This window comes from Mus musculus, chromosome 17 (assembly GCF_000001635.26).
Source record: "Mus musculus strain C57BL/6J chromosome 17, GRCm38.p6 C57BL/6J".
In the NCBI taxonomy this organism is placed as follows: domain Eukaryota; kingdom Metazoa; phylum Chordata; class Mammalia; order Rodentia; family Muridae; genus Mus; species Mus musculus.
This window is the reverse complement of record NC_000083.6, coordinates 46241568-46257442: the sequence shown is the minus strand read 5'-3', so window position 1 is coordinate 46257442 and position 15875 is coordinate 46241568. Positions and strand designations below refer to the sequence as shown.

The window sequence follows — 15875 nt, the reverse complement described above, 5'->3', positions numbered from 1 at the left end:
AGGACCTCAGGCCCTAGTCCTAGGCTGGTTTCAGAATCTGAGCTATAGGGTGATACCAGCCCTAAGGCTGACGAGTGGCGCTGCCAGTCCCTCCCATTGGCCATCCCCAGAGACTACAGCTGCAAGTCAGGTTGTGGAGTTTATAAAATCTGTTCCGAGCCAGCGGGTTGCAGCCAGAGCTGCCAACAAGTTCAAAGTCAGTACCCTGGGTTCAAGTCCCCCCGCCACCCCTCAAGGCTGTTGCCCAGTGACAGCTTCCAGAGCCTCGTGCCACTACCAGGAGCTGCCAGAGCCCCAGCCAGGGCCTTTCCCTGCTCTGTGGAGGAAGGTAGTGAGGACACAGACAAATGCAATGCTGTGCAGAAGTCCAAGCGGAGAGTCACATCTCAGTCTCAGCCAACAGACTGTCCCCTAGTCCTGATGTCATTAGCACCATCTGAGAACTGGGATCTGTGGAAGGGCAGAAGGATGCTCAGGCCATCACTCATTCCTTAGTGGATATCACAAATCCCACCACCACCCCCTTTATCCAAATCTTCCAGAAATAACTCATCTTCTCTCCATGTTCTTACCACTGGGGCACATCCAGGAGCTGCCACTCCGCTGGTGGGCAGCAGGCTCCCGCCCTCTCTCCCATTCCTGGGTGTCGGCAGCCCCTCCTGCCATCTCTTCCTCTTCCTCCCCCTCAGATAGGAGGTCACAAATCTGTTGTTGCAGCTCTGGACTAATGCTGTTCTCGGCCAACACCAGGCTCCGCAAAGCTGTTGGGTAATTTTCTACCATGTCCAGCAGGGTCTTGGGAAAGGAGAGATGCGCACAAAAAAGAGTAAACCCAGAAGAGATGTCTCAGTGGCTAAGAGCAGTGGCTGCTCTTCCTAAGGACCAGAGTTCAATTCCCAGCACCCATATCACTGTTTGTCACATAACTCCAGTTCCAGGGGGTCTGACACCACCTTCTGGCCACCACAGGCATGAGAGACATACAGGCAAAACATTCATTCACATAAAATAATAAATATTCAGTTATAAAACTTAATAATTAAAAAAAACCAACATGATTTACGCAGTCCTTGGACCTAAACAGGCCAGCCTTGGGTATGTCCCAGACAATAACTCACCCTGTCCCCTAGCTTGTCTTCAAAACATGATGGCTTCTCACCTGAGCTGACTGGTTGGTGAGCCCTGTGCCCTCCAAGTCTAGGACTTCTAGGGTACGGCTTGAGGCCACAGCTACAGCCAGCATCCCTGCCACATGGTCGCCTTGGGAAAACAGAGATCTGTTAATCCTTGTTCCAGGTCAGGACCCAGTGCCTGGCCAGAAAGGGCGCAGCATCTTAAGTGAGATGAAGCAAGTCAGACCCAGATTCTGACCAAAGTTTAAAGCTACATGTTGGTCAGATACCATGAAGGATGGTTCTCTTACAAGATCCTTGGGCACTTTCATTCATCCTCCCTCCCTTGTTACTATGGCAACTGATGGTCTGAGGCTATTGGGTAGGGCAGCAGTGAACACTGAGAAGAAGCCTGGTCTACAAAGTGAGTTCCAGGACAGCCAGGGCTACACAGAGAAACCCTGTCTCAAGAGAGAGAGAGAGAGAGAGAGAGAGAGAGAGAGAGAGAGAGAGAGAGAGAGAGAGAGAGAGAGATGATCTTAAGCTCACCCAGGGGGTTGTAGTCCAGGTTGAGGACGCGGACTTGGGAGCTGTGGGCCACAGCAATGGCGAGGCGGCTCCAACCCTTGGGGGTGATGCCAGGGTTGGCGCTCAGTGTTAGCTCCTTCAGACCTAAGCAGCAGCATAGTGAGAATCCAGGATGGGTAAGGTGAGGTCCTTCTCGACCCTGTTGTCTATAGGGTAACCCTAGTGGCAGGGAGCCACTCTGCCCCCAACCACAGCAGTCTAGAGCAGTTAGGGACCTACTCACGCCTCCCCTGCCTGGATCAGTTTCCACTCTGCTCAGTTTCTAAGCATCTCCCTTCCTGAGAAGGGTAAAAAGGCATTCTTACTGCACCCTCCCGGCTCTCGGCACTGGGCCACACCCCCTTCTCGGCATTTAGCCTACATCAGTCACACTAGCCCATGCACTCAGTAGGGCCCTGCTCACCAGACTTGGCCCCGTCTGGAGGGAGTAGGCCACAGATGAGGTTGATGGCTTCATCACCCAACATGCAGTCCCCCAGGTCAAGAGCCACAAGGGCAGGGTGGAGAGCCAGGGCTGGGTTCAGCAAGGCCAGTCCCGCATCTGTCAGTGGGCTCCCATGTAGGCTGAAGGTTGAGATGAGATTAATTATGTATAACCAGCCTTATCTATTTGGGAAAGTTGCCCCTCCCCGAGACAAGAATGGGAAGGAAGAATGGAAATCCTAGATTTGAAGGGATACGATGGGAAGGGAATTTGGCTTCTGGGGCAGGTACTGATGAGAACATTGCACAGGGAGGGGTGTGTGGCTAGTGGCTGCGGAGCCGGCACACATGCTCATTCTCCTCTGAGATCCTTCCTTCAGCGGGTAGTCTCCACGGGAGGTGACCCTTCCTCAGAAACGAGGGCCTTCACAATGAAGTAACTTGGGGTTGGGGTGGGGTGGGGAGGGCAGCATTCCCTACTAGGCAGGGCTCTTTGAAGGTTGGCATGTGGAGCAAAGTCTAGAACTGATGCTCGTTTCTGGGAGGGTGTGGTGGACCCAGAGACGAGATGTGCATTAGAGGTTGCGAAGGTAGGGCGGTGGGAAAACAGGTACTGGAAAGGTAATGTGGAGACACAGGAGGTGGTAGAGGGTGTGTAGAGGGGTGCAGTGGCCGGGACCCCCTTGCGAGGGGACACACTCACAAGAGGGACTGGATGGAGCGGTTGGTCCGTAGCGCTTCTGCCAGCTGCTTGATGCGGCTGGGGCTAGACACGACGCCCAGGTTAAGGTTGAGCTGCGCCAGGGACGTGGCTCCAGCTAGGGCCCGGCAGATGCGGCCGAAGTCGCGGTCGCACAGGCGACAGCCGCGCAGCGAGAGCAGGCGCACCGCGTTGTCGCGCAGGCCGCGGCAGATGTCCCGCACCTCGGCGCCTGACAGCGGCTCCCCCGAAATCTGGATGGAGCTAGGCAGCATGGTCCCCACGGCTGGGCCTCGGGGGGGCTGCCGCCGGTGTCCCGGCCTGGGCAGAAGTTGGCCCGGGGGCGGGGCGGGGATTCAGGTCGCGGTCCCGGTTGGGGTCGCGGCCGGAGCGGAGGCAGAGGCGGAGGCGGAGGCAGCAGAGGCTGAGTCGGAAGCGGAGGCAACGGCGGCCGCGGCGGGATCGAAAGCAGGCGCGGGCCTGGGTGCGGAGGCGCGGAAGAGAAGCGGCGGGAGGCGGGGGCGGGGGCGGCCGGGGACAGAGCTGCAGCCACCCCGCGCTGGTCCTCTCCCTCGCGGCTTAGGAGGCCGCGCCCGCTCTGCGGGCCCGGGGCCCGGCAGCACGGCTCTCGGGGACAGCCGGGGCGGGATGAAGCTCAGCTTCAGCTGCTGCGCCGGAGCAGGCGGCGAGTTCCTATGGCAACGGTTGCGTCACTGGCCCTCGCCCCGCCCCCCGTCCCTGCATGGACCACGCGGCTGGCTCGCGTTGCGTGTCTTAGGGCAAAGAACTAGGATCTGAGGGCCGAACAACGCGGGAAGTAAGTAGAAGGATGCAGTTTCACGTGGGGAGGGTGGAGGCAAGTCACGCTCAGACCGCTTTTGATGTCACTTCGTTCTCTTTTTACTTATTCTCTGGTGCTTCTCCATTCTTAAGGTCTAAATCCGGAGACTCGCCAAGACCCCGCAATCAGTCCTGCTTGAAGTCCATTGGCTCTGTAATCCGTTCGCGCCCCGCCCCCCAGTAACGCGAGGCGAAGCATGCGTGGGGATTCCAGTCCACAGGGACTTCCTGGTCAATATGGTGGCACGGGGCAGGATCCCTAGGTTAGGGCAGATGAACCACCTTTGGTTTTTTTTCGAGACAGGGTTTCTCTATACAGCTGTCCTGGAACTCACTTTGTAAACCAGGCTGGCCTCGAACTCAGAAATCTGCCTGCCTCTGCCTCCCAAGTGCGTGTGCCACCACCGCCCCTGGCTACCACCTTTGAACATACCAAACAGGAAAGTGGGGTTGCCCAAATCAAAGGGTGTCAGTTCATCCCAGAGCCGTGGGGAATCGGGGTGGGTGGGGGCGTGTAAAGCCGCCACAGTGAAGCTGAGTTTTATCTCTGATTGCAGTGGGGGCTTCATTAGTGCAACAGGACAGTAGAGTAGGCAGAGGAAGTGCCATTCTTTAAAAAAAAAAAAAAAAAAAGCGAGTCAGAGGGTGTGGTGGCACCTTCAATCCCAGCACTCAGGAGGCAGAGGCAGGTGGGTCACTGAGTTCCGAGCTAGCTTGGTCTACAGAGTGAGTTTCCAGGACAGCAAGGGCTGCACTGAGAAACCCTGTCTCAAAAAAACGAAAACAAAAGTGAGCCAGACCTAGACACGTGCCTTTAATCTCAGTTTTTGTGGAGAGGCTGATGGATGGATCTCTGGTCTACCTGGTGAGTTCCAGGAAAGGCAGAGCTACACAGGGGGACCTTATCCCACCCCTATACCTCACAGGCAGGGGGAAAATAAAAAAATAAAACACCCAGCCCTACTCCTATTAACTGTATTTAACCACTTCAGGTTTGCCGGTGCCTGCAGAATCCAGAAGAGGGCGCTAAAGTTAGGAAACCCTGACCCACCCACCACGGATGCTGAGAACTGAGCTACTGATTCCTTGTCTTTGCAAGGGGAAAGACTGTACACTCAGTGCCATCTCCCCACCCCTAGGTTTTATTTTTAATTATGTTAATGCTTGTGCCTGTGCAGTGAGTGCAGGCACCCTGAGGTCCTTGGAGGAGCTGGAGCTAAAAGCAACTGTGAACCATCCAGCAGGTTTTATTTTTAATTATGTTAATGCTTGTGCCTGTGCAGTGAGTGCAGGCACCCTGAGGTCCTTGGAGGAGCTGGAGCTAAAAGCAACTGTGAACCATCCAGCATGGGTGCTGGGAACTGGTCTAGTCCCCTCAAAGAACTGTATGGCCCTAAGTGGTTTGGAACTCTGTTGACTGGGTTGGCCTTGAAGATCCATGTTCCTGTGCACCTGCTGCGATGAAAAGCAATGTACACTTGGCCTGGATTTCCTTCCGTGGAGGTTAAAGGGTGCTGGTCACTAACACTTAGACCATGCTTAGCTTCAAATGTCAGCTGATGGGGACATTCTCTCATGATAGCACAGGGGTCTTTGTAATGATGTAAGTGGAAATTTGTCATTGTTGCCCTGGCCTCTCAAAAGGACAGCCAGCCTAGCATTATACATGAGGACTGTGGGCTGCCTACCCACTGCTCTGTGGGGCAGTAATGGGCATCAGAACGGGTGGCAGGAGGATGGCTGCCAACAGGAGCTACAGGTCTAGACTTCAATCAGTATTTTAATTACCAAGTCTATATTTAGGACAGAAGGGGAGTAGAGAGAAAGGGGGTGAGGGCCTCAGAAGAGCTGACCCATATTCTGCACTTGGCTGCAGAGACTTGCAGTCCTAGCTGTGAGTTCCTGGTCTTGTGCCCTTCAGAAGCCAAGCCTGGTGCCCAGCAGGTGTTTAGGCAGCCACAGCCTGGTGGCTGCAGACCTGGGCACACACATCCTCAGTACTGTCCTTTAATCTTCCTCTGCCCCGGAGCTGGGGGTCAGGGCAGGCCGAGGATTTCAGAGAGGGTCAATGTGACTGCAGAGTCACTGCTATTGCCTTGGCGGTAGCATTGATCACAGCGACGGGCAGCCTGGCAGCAGGGAGCACAGCGGGGATGTCTCTGGGGACCCTCTGCATGGGTGGGATGTTGGGGCCCTCCAGGGTGTCCAGGATCCCTAAAGGAGGGAGGGTGGAGAATGAGTGGCCCCCAGGTCAGCTCACCCAGCCCACTCCCTCTGCAGCCCGCCACTCACCCTCCACCACTTTGTGGTAGGCGAAGTGCAGATAGAGCAGGAAGAGCATGTGCAGGGCAGCCAGCGTGCCACAGAGCAGCAGCCGCTGAGTAGGGCCCACAGTCCGCGACACCAACACTGCCACCTAGGGCCACAGGTAGACAGTTCAGAAGGCCCTGTCAAGTGAGGGATGGAGCAGATACTCCAAGCCTGGGGCAGAGCTGTCAGTGCATCCTTCTAGAGCTCTTTGTGGGGCAGACAGCAAAATCTGCTCAGCTTACCATGCGCAGGGTAGAGAGCCCACCCACCAGCAGCCAGAAGAGGTAGAAGAGGGCATGAAGGTGGATGTTATAGGTGATGAACAGGACTATGCAGTGCCCGAAGAGGCCGTAGCCCTGGAGAGAGAGGACAGCACCATCACTTGGGCTGCACAGACCTTTGGTCCCGAAGTGGGGTATTTTAGCTCGCTGCTCCTATCCCGGTCTGCCCCCTGCTCCTCCCATCCCAGGTGTCCCCCCATCCCAGGTCCACAGATGGCAGAGTGCAGCAGACCCCCCAGCCACCCCCAGGCTCGGCTCCTTACCAGCAGTGCCAACATCTGTAGCATGGTGATCTGGGCGTTACACAGGTAGGCAAGGAAATAAATGAAGGACGAGACACCCAGCCAGTATCCAAAGCAGGTGCCTATGGCTGTGCCCATGAGGGTGCCCTCCCGCTGTGGGGTGAAAGCTCTGCTTAGGCTGAGAGACCTCTGGCCTCAGCCTTACCCAGGGCCTTTTGCGCAGGGCTGCCCCTGCCTCACCTCCACCAGCCACCCGTCTCCCCTAAGGCCGGTGTCCTGCTTACGATAATGGTGTCAGAAGTCTTCATTCCATGCAGGAGGATGGCCACCAGTGTGAAGACCAGCATGAGCGGTCCGTAGAGCTCGCCCGCGACTTTCTGTCAGTACAGTAACATGCTTACTAGAGACTGCCAGCCAGGCTTAGCTTGGTGGCCTCCCTCCCCTGCTCTGAGGACACCCAGGCTTAGCTTGGTGGCCTTTCCCTCCTTACCTGGGGGAAGTTGACCATCTTGATAGGGATCATGGACTCCAGGAGCCTGGGAGAGGAGAGGAGAGGAGAGGAGAGGAGAGGAGAAGAGGAGAGGAGATATGAAGCAGCACTATGTCGTGCTCTGCAGGACAGGGCCTGCATCCTAACTCATGTCTCTACTGCCAGGAATGGGGCTAGCCCAGAGGACACACTGGATGGGAGGAGGGAGGCTAAAAAGGGGATGACAAAACCACCTTGTGGAAGGACAGCCCTCTGAAACTGAGCTGAGTGGTAAACTTGGAGAACCGGATTAGACCTACATGGCCTACAGAAGACGGGCGCGAAGCCCCAGGAACTGTACAACTACTGAGGGATGAGGGAAGCATCCGCTTCCTGCCTCCTCTCCATTACTATTCCACGCAGTGAGCATTTTTCTGGAAAAATATACTTGAACTGGTATTAAAAAAATTCACACAATAAAAAAAGGGATCATTTCTTCCTGTACCTATGGCTACTGTAACTTGGGTTTTTCTTGTTTTTGGCAATGTTTCTTGGACAGTATTTCCTCTGGTAAGCCTTCCCCTTTGAGCCCCACCCCCACCTTCACCGACAGATCAGATATCATCAGGACAGTGCTCCACACAGACCAAGAACCCGTGTGTACTCGCTCGCTGGCCCTAGCTTTTCTATCAGTTCTGCTTAGAGGACGAATGAAGAATGAAGCCAGGATTGAATCCTCCTTTTGATAAGCAAGTTAATGACTATGCTCTGGTATTCAGGTGCATGATCTGTCTGTCTGATGCTGGGGGTGGGGTGGGGGTGGAGGATAAGGGTGGACCTGTTGGTGTTTGGGGAGACCGGCTCAGGAATAAGAATGCACTGCAGTTTCAAGAGCCACCCTGAAGAGGAGAGAACTGTCTAGGAGTCCAGGTGAGGGAGGGACGAGAACAAAGTGAGTGCCTGCCATTTAAAGGATGGTGGTGTGGAGGGAAGCGGGGTAGGAGGGAAGAGGGGTTAGCGCACTTGAGGGGTACCTAGCCAACTGTACCTTTCACCAAGTATTCACAACATGTTCAGTTCAGTAATGGGGTTGCAAGTAGGGGAGTCCACCAGAGCTCAGGGCTCTGAGTCTGAGTGAAGTCTGGATGAGGGTCTAGATGTGAGGACAGATGTCTCAGAGAAGGCGCCTCACCTGCTTCGGACCTGGGCAGGCTCCACATCAAAGTAGGGTCTGAGGATGTCAATGTTGGCATACAAGCTGAAGGCCCTGGAAGCCTGTCTCTTCCCTGCCTGCCACATCTGAAGGGAAATGGGTATGATGAGACTCTTGGCTCTAGATTGTTATTCAGTCTCGGCGAGATTTACGTGTGGGTCTAAGTGGAAAACCTCGATCAATTTAGGACATGCATAGGTCCTTTTTTTTTTCCCCATTGGCTTACCTGATCTGCTACCTGCCGGCTCAGTTGTCCTTTAAAGCCTTTCATGCCAAGAAACTCCCCATCCTCTTCTTCTGCAGCAGCTGCATCAGCATCTACTTCTTCCTCCCGCAGGCGCTGGTGCAGCTCACCCATGTCCTCGAAGCTGGAGCCTGAGGTATCGTCCATGTTCTCCATATCAATCACAGCCGAACCCCCACCCTGTGAAGACAACGGCTCGGAGAGTGAGGGGCCCTTCCATTGCATCCTCCCCGTTCTCCGCTCAGCTGACAACTTGAGGCTTTGATCTTCCACTGCCGAGGACATGGCTTGGAACTGCCACTCTTTCAGTGGTGGCAACTCTTGGTCGCGTCACTTTTGTGGTCCTGGAAACCCTACTATTTATTTTCAATCCACGTTGTTTTCCTACTTTCCACCTCAAAGCTCCAAAGAGTTGCAAAAGAGCCCATCTGCCATTCCCAATTCTCAAACAAGCCTATTTTTAGGGGGTGCCAGTGGATCCTAGCCTCCAGCCCCCACAGAGAGCCGAGGCCCGCGGGAGCCCTAGTTTGTCCCTTTCACGCCAGCACAAGAGCTACACCCTTCCCCGGGAAGACTCAAAGGGGACAGGCTGCGTTTCAGCGGAGCCGACCTCTAGGCCCCGCGAGAGAGAACAGCAGCCACCGTCCGGACGCCGCCAGCCCGGGGCTGCTGGCAGCAGGCGCGCTCCATACCTGGATGTTTTCTTCGAAGCCTCCCCATTCCGGGCCAGCACCATTTCGGACGCCGCTGGCCGGCGCCGCCGGAGTCGCCATGTCCCTCGAGGCTTCCCGTCGCTGGAGCACGCGCGCGTGGGAAGAGCGTGCGACCCGGGTCCGAGGGAGGGAGAGGTTCAGAGGGGCGACCGCCCGGGCAAGGTGGGGATCCGCCGGGACGCCGAAGGGAGAAACCCGGATGTTTGGCCCCACTTGACGTCCGGAAGTGAAGGACGTGGACAGAGGCGGGGCAAGATCTCGCGACATTCAAGATTGCGGGAGCCCGAGCGTTGCTGCGGAGACGCAGGCGCGGACTCGCCTCCTTTTACAGCGAGTGGCGGAAGATGGCGGCGGCTCAGGCGGTGGAGGAGATGCGGACTCGCGTGGTTCTCGGAGAGTTTGGGGTTCGCAATGTAAGAGATCGGGGCGCGGGAAGGATGAGGGCGGCACGGGGAAGTAGAGGCCTGGTGTGAAGGCTGGCCACACTGCCCTTTCTGTTGGCTCTAGGTCCACACCACGGACTTTCCCGGTAACTACGCCGGTTATGATGATGCCTGGGACCAGAACCGCTTCGAGAAGGTGGGTAGAGCTGAAGGTGCCCAGTCGGCCCGAGGGGCCAGACCTCGCAGGTTGGGGTGGGGGTCGCTGTTTCCATACAACACGCTTGAGCTCCATGGACGGGTCAGACACGGTGGTTGCTCTCGGTGGGATAATGGACCACACAGACAAGTTATTCCAGAATAGTAAGATAGCGGTGAAGATGGCTGGGATATGGTCAGGAATCATTGATGCACTGAATCCAGCTAACTGAAGGGACGTAGTTAAAGGTCAGTGAAGGGAATGGCATTTGAATTAAGCTTTGAACTATGAATAAAAGTTGAGTAGTGAAGGCCTGATTGGAGCTTCATTATATATGATTTTTTTAAAATTCACTTTGAAACTGTTTCTGTTTAGCCCTGGCACTCTCTCTATAGTCCAGGCTGGACTTGAACTCAGCCATCTACCTGCTTCTGTCTCTGCCTCCCATGCACTGGGATTAAAGGCATGAGCCACCACGCCCAATTTAGAATTTTTGAGTAGACTGATAACATTTTGCAATCTTGATAGCCAGGAGGGAATGAATTCTGGTGAATCTGCCAGCTAGTGTATGCAGGCTGAAATTGGGGGCATAGATGAACTCCAGACAGTACTAACGGAGTAAGGCAGGGAGAACTAGACGATTTGCACCAGTGCTCTGGGGAGGCAGTGTGTGAGAGAAAGGACTTTGTAACTTGAGGACCCTAAAACTTTCTTGATATGCGTGTTTGCCTGCATGTGTATTTGTGCACCACTGTGTGTTAGTGATCCCTGCAGTGTGAGGAGAATGTTAGGTCCCACCAGGTGCTGGGAACCAAACCCAGTTCTTCTGCAAGGGCAGTTAAGTGCTCTTAATAGCTGAGCCATTTCTCCAGTGGCACTGGGGAACTGTTGCTGGCTGTGTCGTTTGCCAAGCAGGAGAACAAGAATGAGGGTACACTCAGGTGCCTGCTTGTGAAGTCTATGTGCTTGCTTGAGCCAGGAGCATGGTGGAGGTCAGCCAGGGGATTAGAACCTAGGAGACAGGAACGTTTACTGTGTGGGTGGAAGGGGAAATTTAGAAAGAAGAGCAGATAAGGAAATTGGTGTTCAAAATCCAAGGGAATGTAGTTGAGAAAAGTAGGTATTAAAAAATAACGACAACAGACATGCAAGTATCAAACGGTCTAAGTAGTGTGGGAAGTTCTGCTTTTTGTATAGTAACTTCTCTGGGTGGTTTGTGGAAAATCTGGGAAGATTGGGCATAGTGGCGCACACCTTTAATCCCAGTACTTGGTAGGCAGAGGTAGGTGGATCTTTTGAGTTTGAGGCCAGCCTGGTCTACAGAGTTCCAGGACAGCCAGGACTACATGGAGAAACCTGGCCTTGGAAAAACCTAAAAAACAAGAAACACACAGCCTTGCCCCCAAGAACAGGACTGGAGACAAAATGTCTACTGAGCACCATGACTTTAGGGTGAGGGGATAGTGCAGGGTAGGAGCCAGGCAGGAGTCATGCAGGAGCTTCCCTCCTTCTAGAATTTCCGTGTGGACGTGGTGCAAATGGATGAAGACACGCTGGAGTTCGACATGGTGGGGATTGATGCTGCCATCGCCAATGCTTTCCGGAGAATCCTGTTAGCTGAGGTATTAGAGGACGTGGGCTGGAGGGTAGAAATTGTATCAATTTGTAGACGCTTTTCTCAAAGCCATCCCTCTGGGGCAGGTAGGGTGGTTCACACCTATGACAGTCTGGGCTACATAGTAAACATTGTATCAAGAATCTGAGCCACACGCCTTTAGTCCCAGCACCCCAGCACTCGGGAGGCAGAGGCAGGTGGATCTCTGAGTTCCAGGCCAGCCAGGGCTATACAGAGAAACCCTGTCTCAAAAAACCAAAAAAAAAAAAAAGAATCTGAAGGGCAAAATGAAAAAGTGCTGCCTCTTCCTTTTCCAGGCAGGGGGATGGGTGGAGGTCAGTTGTCTGCTTTGCCTCCTTGGGCAGGTGCCGACAATGGCCGTGGAGAAGGTCTTGGTGTATAACAACACGTCCATAGTCCAGGATGAGATCCTTGCTCACCGCCTGGGGCTCATCCCCATCCTCGCTGATCCTCGTCTCTTTGAATATCGGAACCAAGGTGAGGCTGAGAGCTTGGGATTATGAGTTAGGCAGAACTGACCTGGAATGCATGGGCTCAGGTCCCAGGCCTACTGCTGGGGCTTTAGTTGGCATCTTGTACATCTGCCTTCGCCTGGGAGAACAGCTGTCCCCACCCCACCTCTAGTCTCACTGTGTACACCCTCGGAACACAGCGCTAGCAGCACTCAGGCTCTCTCCACCTTTACATTCTTCCTGGGGATTGAACTTGGGTCTTCAGGTTGGAGCAAGCATGCACCCTCACTCTGTGAGCCTTCTTGTCAGCCTGGTATTAGAGTTGATATGGCCAGGCACGGTGGTGGACAGCTTTACTCCAAGCACTGGCAGAGGCAGGCAGATGTGTCCTGAGTTCAAGGCCAGCCTGGTCTGCAGAGCAAATTGCAGGACAGCCAGGGCTGGTAAAACCCCCGCTCAAACCCAGCCCACCCCTGCTGCTTCTGTGCAGGAGAGGAGGAAGGAACAGAGATAGACACGCTGCAGTTCCGGCTGCAGGTCAGGTGTACCAGGAACCCCAATGCTGCCAAGGATTCCTCAGACCCCAATGAACTCTATGTCAACCATAAAGGTGAGAAGCAGTGGGAAGGCCTAGGGCCGAGCGAGGGTCAGACTGGATCTGCGGCTTCTGACTTCATATTTCCCTCCAGTCTACACCAGGCATATGACATGGGTCCCCTTGGGAAATCAGGCTGATGTCTTCCCAGAGGGCACAATCCGTCCAGTGCACGACGACATCCTCATCGCTCAGCTTCGGCCTGGCCAGGAAATTGACTTGATGATGCATTGCGTCAAGGGCATTGGTGAGGACCTAGTGAGCCCGCCCTGGGGGGTGGGCCAGTCTGATTGCAGCAATGCAGTCGAACCAGGAGCTCAACTGGGATGTTAGCAGCAGGCAGAAAGCCAACATGCTTGTGTTGTCCCAGGCAAAGACCATGCCAAGTTCTCACCAGTGGCCACAGCCAGCTACAGACTGCTACCGGCCATCACTCTGCTTGAGCCTGTGGAAGGAGAAGCGGCTGAGGAGCTGAGCCAGTGTTTCTCCCCTGGCGTGATTGAGGTGGAGGAAGTACAAGGTGTGTTTGGTGCGCAGTGGGACTAAGACTAAGGTGTTTTCTTTGAAGGTAGAAGAAAAGGAAAGCTCTCCTAACAGGCAAGCTACCATACTGTCTTCCTTAGGTAAAAAGGTGGCCAGGGTGGCCAATGCTCGGCTGGATACCTTCAGCAGGGAAATCTTCCGGCATGAGAAACTCAAGAAGGCTGTGCGGCTTGCCCGGGTTCGGGACCATTATATCTGTGAGTACTCCTTGGATAGGATTTAGAACTAGCCTGTATTAGAGGTAAAATCCTGCTGGGACTGAATGTTTTCTTTGGCCTCTAGTTTCTGTGGAGTCTACTGGAGTTTTGCCACCAGATGTGTTGGTGAGTGAAGCCATCAAGATCCTGATGGGGAAGTGCCGGCGGTTCTTGGATGAACTGGATGCAGTTGAGATGGACTGAAGCTTACACACATACCTGGGAGGGCGTGGCTGCTCTTGGATCTTTTGCACTGCTGTGCTGTTACTAGAGGTCCCTTTCCAGTCTCATTTCCAGTCAATACATTTTATTAAATGTGCCACAGACACCTTTGCCTTTGTAAGGCCGTTGTTGTAAATAAATTGCTCTTGGCAAGTTCTTTTCAGGCTTTTTTTTTTTTTGTCTAGTAATGAGCCTTGCCTCAGCAGGTTGGCATTGGCAAGGACCAAGGTTCGCTGCAGCTGCTGAGAAAGGCCAGATACAGAGAGTGCACTGCCCTCCCTCCACCTAGCTCTCAGGCTTCCAACCAGGGCTGCCATTAGTCAGCCATGTTGCCACTGTCAGCTCCAGAGAAGACAGCTAGTGTCTTCTGGACAGATGCTAAGTGTGCAGGGCTTTGTTGGCTCATCATCAGGGCTTTCTGATTAGTACCCCTAACAGGGTGCTTGGAAGAGTCACTGGTTTGAAAAAGGAAAATAGGGCCCTTCTGTATGAAACAGATTTTTACTGACATGCAGATGTACTTTAGTTAGCATTTCTACAAAAGGTTCTATAAACAATAGAAAATTTCTAGCATGAAGTCATAGGATGTTAAAAATATTACAACATAATAAATACAACTACATCCTCCACAGCCCTAAGCAGACAGGAGCAGGCAGCTATCGAGTGTGGAGGGCAACACTGAGCTCACCTTTACAACCTGCAGACCCCAAGCACCAGGCAGGAGGAGGACGGCCTTGTGCAGCTGTAGGGTGGACAGTGACCTCGATTCTAGTTGCTATTTCCCAGCTCTGACTTTGCAACTTTACTATGCATGACTGTGTCCCACACTAGGTCAAAGTTGGGGCTGGGTGGACAGTGGGCGTGCCAACATCCAGAGAAATAGGCAGGACTAGGTCTCGCCCATCTTGCTCTGTTTGCTTTGTGCCCTTCCCAGGGACCTTAAGGACTTAAAAGTGTTGGCTCTGACTGGAACACTTTTAGAAATGACCCTTGAGAAGAGAGTCTTCAGAAGCTTAAGAGACCACTGAGATTTCCAAGGCACCTGGACTCAGCTGTCCCAGGAGGGACAGTGGCTGCTTGGCTAACTTGTCAGAAGCCTACCTGGTCTGGATTACTTCTGTATGGTTGGTGTCATCAGACACTGGGGAAACCCTCGAGGGTCAATCAGAGAAAGGCAAGATGTCCACTTTAAGGAACAGAGTGTTAGACTGAATTCTGTTTAGCTCTTGTTCCCTGGACAGTGCGCTCAGACTTTAGCAATAGCTCTGTACCATGGGTTCCCAAGTGGCCAGATTCTTGCTTTAGACTGAGAAAACTGGCCATATACGGGTCAGCATGTAGCACCTAGGCCAGACATGCCCCTGGGAGTGGAAAAGGATCCCTGTTAGCCCAGCAGCAAGGGGCTCAAGTGGGACCCTTGTAGTCCAAAAGAAAGCGGCTGAGACCTTGCACACACGGTCAGTGGGTTGGGCACAGCACCCCAGTCCTTCTGTCTGTCTGTCTGCACTGCTGCAGCTGCTCTGGAGAGAGGCCCTTGTGCTCTAGCTTTTCCTGGAAAAGCCCAGACTGCCGGCTGGCTACCAGCTCCCGCCACCTCTCTGGAATGGCGTAGGTCCCAACACCCTGCACTCTAGTAGGATGACCTGGGTCCTCGCGCAGGACCCACTCTACTCCAGCTTGACCCAGATCTGAGCTGCTCCAGGCTGACTCGGTGGAAAGTGAGGCGGCAGTGCGAGGAGGGCCTAGAGATTAGCTACACGGGGGAAGAAGAGATGACAACCGAGGCCGGAGAAGGATGCCCAAAAGCTTGATTCAGGGTTCAAAGATGGTGGCCAGTCCACCCTCCTCACTGTCCAGCACTTCTGTCTCCAACATTGGTTTGGGTTTTTTGAAAAGCCAGGGAAGGTTCTTAATGTGAACTTCTTTTCGGAACTGTTCTCCCAAGGGTTTCTGAAGAAAACAAAAAAGAAAACTGATGCTGAGTCCAGGCTGTGAGTTAGAGACATCCTGCCCCACACCCACCCTCCCCTCCAGGCTGTGAGTTAGAGACATCTCCGAGCCGCCCCCCCCACCCCCTCCGCCACAGACCAGAAGAGTGAGTGACTAGTAGTTGGTTTTGAGTTTACCCACAACAGTCATAGACAACAAGCAACTGTGTGGGACTGCCCACCCTAACAGAGATGCGTGACTTACCCCAATGCAGCCAGCGATTAGACGTTTGAAGTGGTCCTTCCGTCGTTTATCAGCTGCTTTTTGAAGGGAGGGGTTTAAAAGCTTGCAGTCAAATTGGTCCAGAGACTCCTTGTTTATTTCAGGGATCTGCTCCATTACTGCTCTTATCTCTAGGTACCTGGGGCGCTGGTTAAACGGGGATAAATTCACGGCTGTAGGCTTGGCTTGTCACCTTCCTCATTCCATGCCACACCCACCTCTGAGGGGCAGCACAAGCAGTGTGGCAGATGCCACGGCTCAGGATCCTGGGAGCAAGGTGAAGTGAAGCAGCCATGCTGCCAGCC

The 15875-nt window shown here is 54.0% G+C and overlaps 4 protein-coding genes across 4 annotated transcripts in view; 1 reads left to right on the top strand and 3 right to left on the bottom strand.

The window, feature by feature from the left end:
• Nucleotides 1-126: 126 nt before the first annotated feature.
• Nucleotides 127-3278, bottom strand: Lrrc73 (leucine rich repeat containing 73). Its single transcript, NM_001111142.1, has 6 exons — nucleotides 2827-3278; nucleotides 2104-2264; nucleotides 1662-1784; nucleotides 1160-1260; nucleotides 573-795; nucleotides 127-450 (listed from the first exon to the last, which is right to left on the bottom strand). The coding sequence occupies exons 1-6, from the start codon at nucleotides 3096-3098 to the stop codon at nucleotides 380-382; spliced, it is 951 nt and encodes a 316-aa protein (NP_001104612.1). The 5' UTR covers nucleotides 3099-3278; the 3' UTR covers nucleotides 127-379.
• A 1627-nt stretch (nucleotides 3279-4905) lies between these two features.
• Yipf3 (Yip1 domain family, member 3) lies at nucleotides 4906-9363 on the bottom strand. The gene is made up of 9 exons (NM_145353.2): nucleotides 9115-9363; nucleotides 8405-8602; nucleotides 8158-8264; nucleotides 6987-7032; nucleotides 6781-6873; nucleotides 6518-6649; nucleotides 6216-6329; nucleotides 5956-6079; nucleotides 4906-5877 (listed from the first exon to the last, which is right to left on the bottom strand). The coding sequence occupies exons 1-9, from the start codon at nucleotides 9193-9195 to the stop codon at nucleotides 5729-5731; spliced, it is 1044 nt and encodes a 347-aa protein (NP_663328.2). The 5' UTR covers nucleotides 9196-9363; the 3' UTR covers nucleotides 4906-5728.
• A 34-nt stretch (nucleotides 9364-9397) lies between these two features.
• Nucleotides 9398-13523, top strand: Polr1c (polymerase (RNA) I polypeptide C). Its single transcript, NM_009085.2, has 9 exons — nucleotides 9398-9548; nucleotides 9643-9714; nucleotides 11229-11336; nucleotides 11695-11827; nucleotides 12293-12412; nucleotides 12492-12644; nucleotides 12768-12917; nucleotides 13021-13137; nucleotides 13223-13523. Exons 1-9 carry the CDS (start codon nucleotides 9480-9482, stop codon nucleotides 13339-13341), a joined length of 1041 nt encoding a protein of 346 aa, NP_033111.2. The 5' UTR covers nucleotides 9398-9479; the 3' UTR covers nucleotides 13342-13523.
• A 321-nt stretch (nucleotides 13524-13844) lies between these two features.
• The window catches only part of Xpo5 (exportin 5), a 40788-nt gene continuing 38757 nt past the window's right edge, over nucleotides 13845-15875 (bottom strand). Inside the window, exons 31-32 of the mRNA NM_028198.3 lie at nucleotides 15553-15717; nucleotides 13845-15309 (exon numbers count right to left, since the gene is read on the bottom strand). Of these exons, the coding sequence (NP_082474.1) occupies nucleotides 15172-15309; nucleotides 15553-15717 (303 nt within the window). The 3' untranslated portion in view covers nucleotides 13845-15171. The remainder of the gene's footprint in view (nucleotides 15310-15552; nucleotides 15718-15875) is intronic.

Coding starts and splice junctions, on each gene's coding strand:
- Lrrc73 (NM_001111142.1), bottom strand. CDS start 3,098: ATGCTGCCTAGCTCCATCCAGATTTCGGGGGAGCCGCTGTCAGGCGCC. Junction 2,265..2,826: donor CGCTCCATCCAGTCCCTCTT/GTGAGTGTGTCC, acceptor CTCAACCTTCAG/CCTACATGGGAGCCCACTGA. Junction 451..572: donor CTCCTGGATGTGCCCCAGTG/GTAAGAACATGG, acceptor GCCCTTCCACAG/ATCCCAGTTCTCAGATGGTG.
- Yipf3 (NM_145353.2), bottom strand. CDS start 9,195: ATGGCGACTCCGGCGGCGCCGGCCAGCGGCGTCCGAAATGGTGCTGGC. Junction 6,874..6,986: donor AGATGGTCAACTTCCCCCAG/GTAAGGAGGGAA, acceptor CTGTACTGACAG/AAAGTCGCGGGCGAGCTCTA. Junction 6,650..6,780: donor AGACTTCTGACACCATTATC/GTAAGCAGGACA, acceptor TTCACCCCACAG/CGGGAGGGCACCCTCATGGG.
- Polr1c (NM_009085.2), top strand. CDS start 9,480: ATGGCGGCGGCTCAGGCGGTGGAGGAGATGCGGACTCGCGTGGTTCTC. Junction 12,413..12,491: donor ACTCTATGTCAACCATAAAG/GTGAGAAGCAGT, acceptor ATTTCCCTCCAG/TCTACACCAGGCATATGACA. Junction 13,138..13,222: donor GGTTCGGGACCATTATATCT/GTGAGTACTCCT, acceptor TTTGGCCTCTAG/TTTCTGTGGAGTCTACTGGA.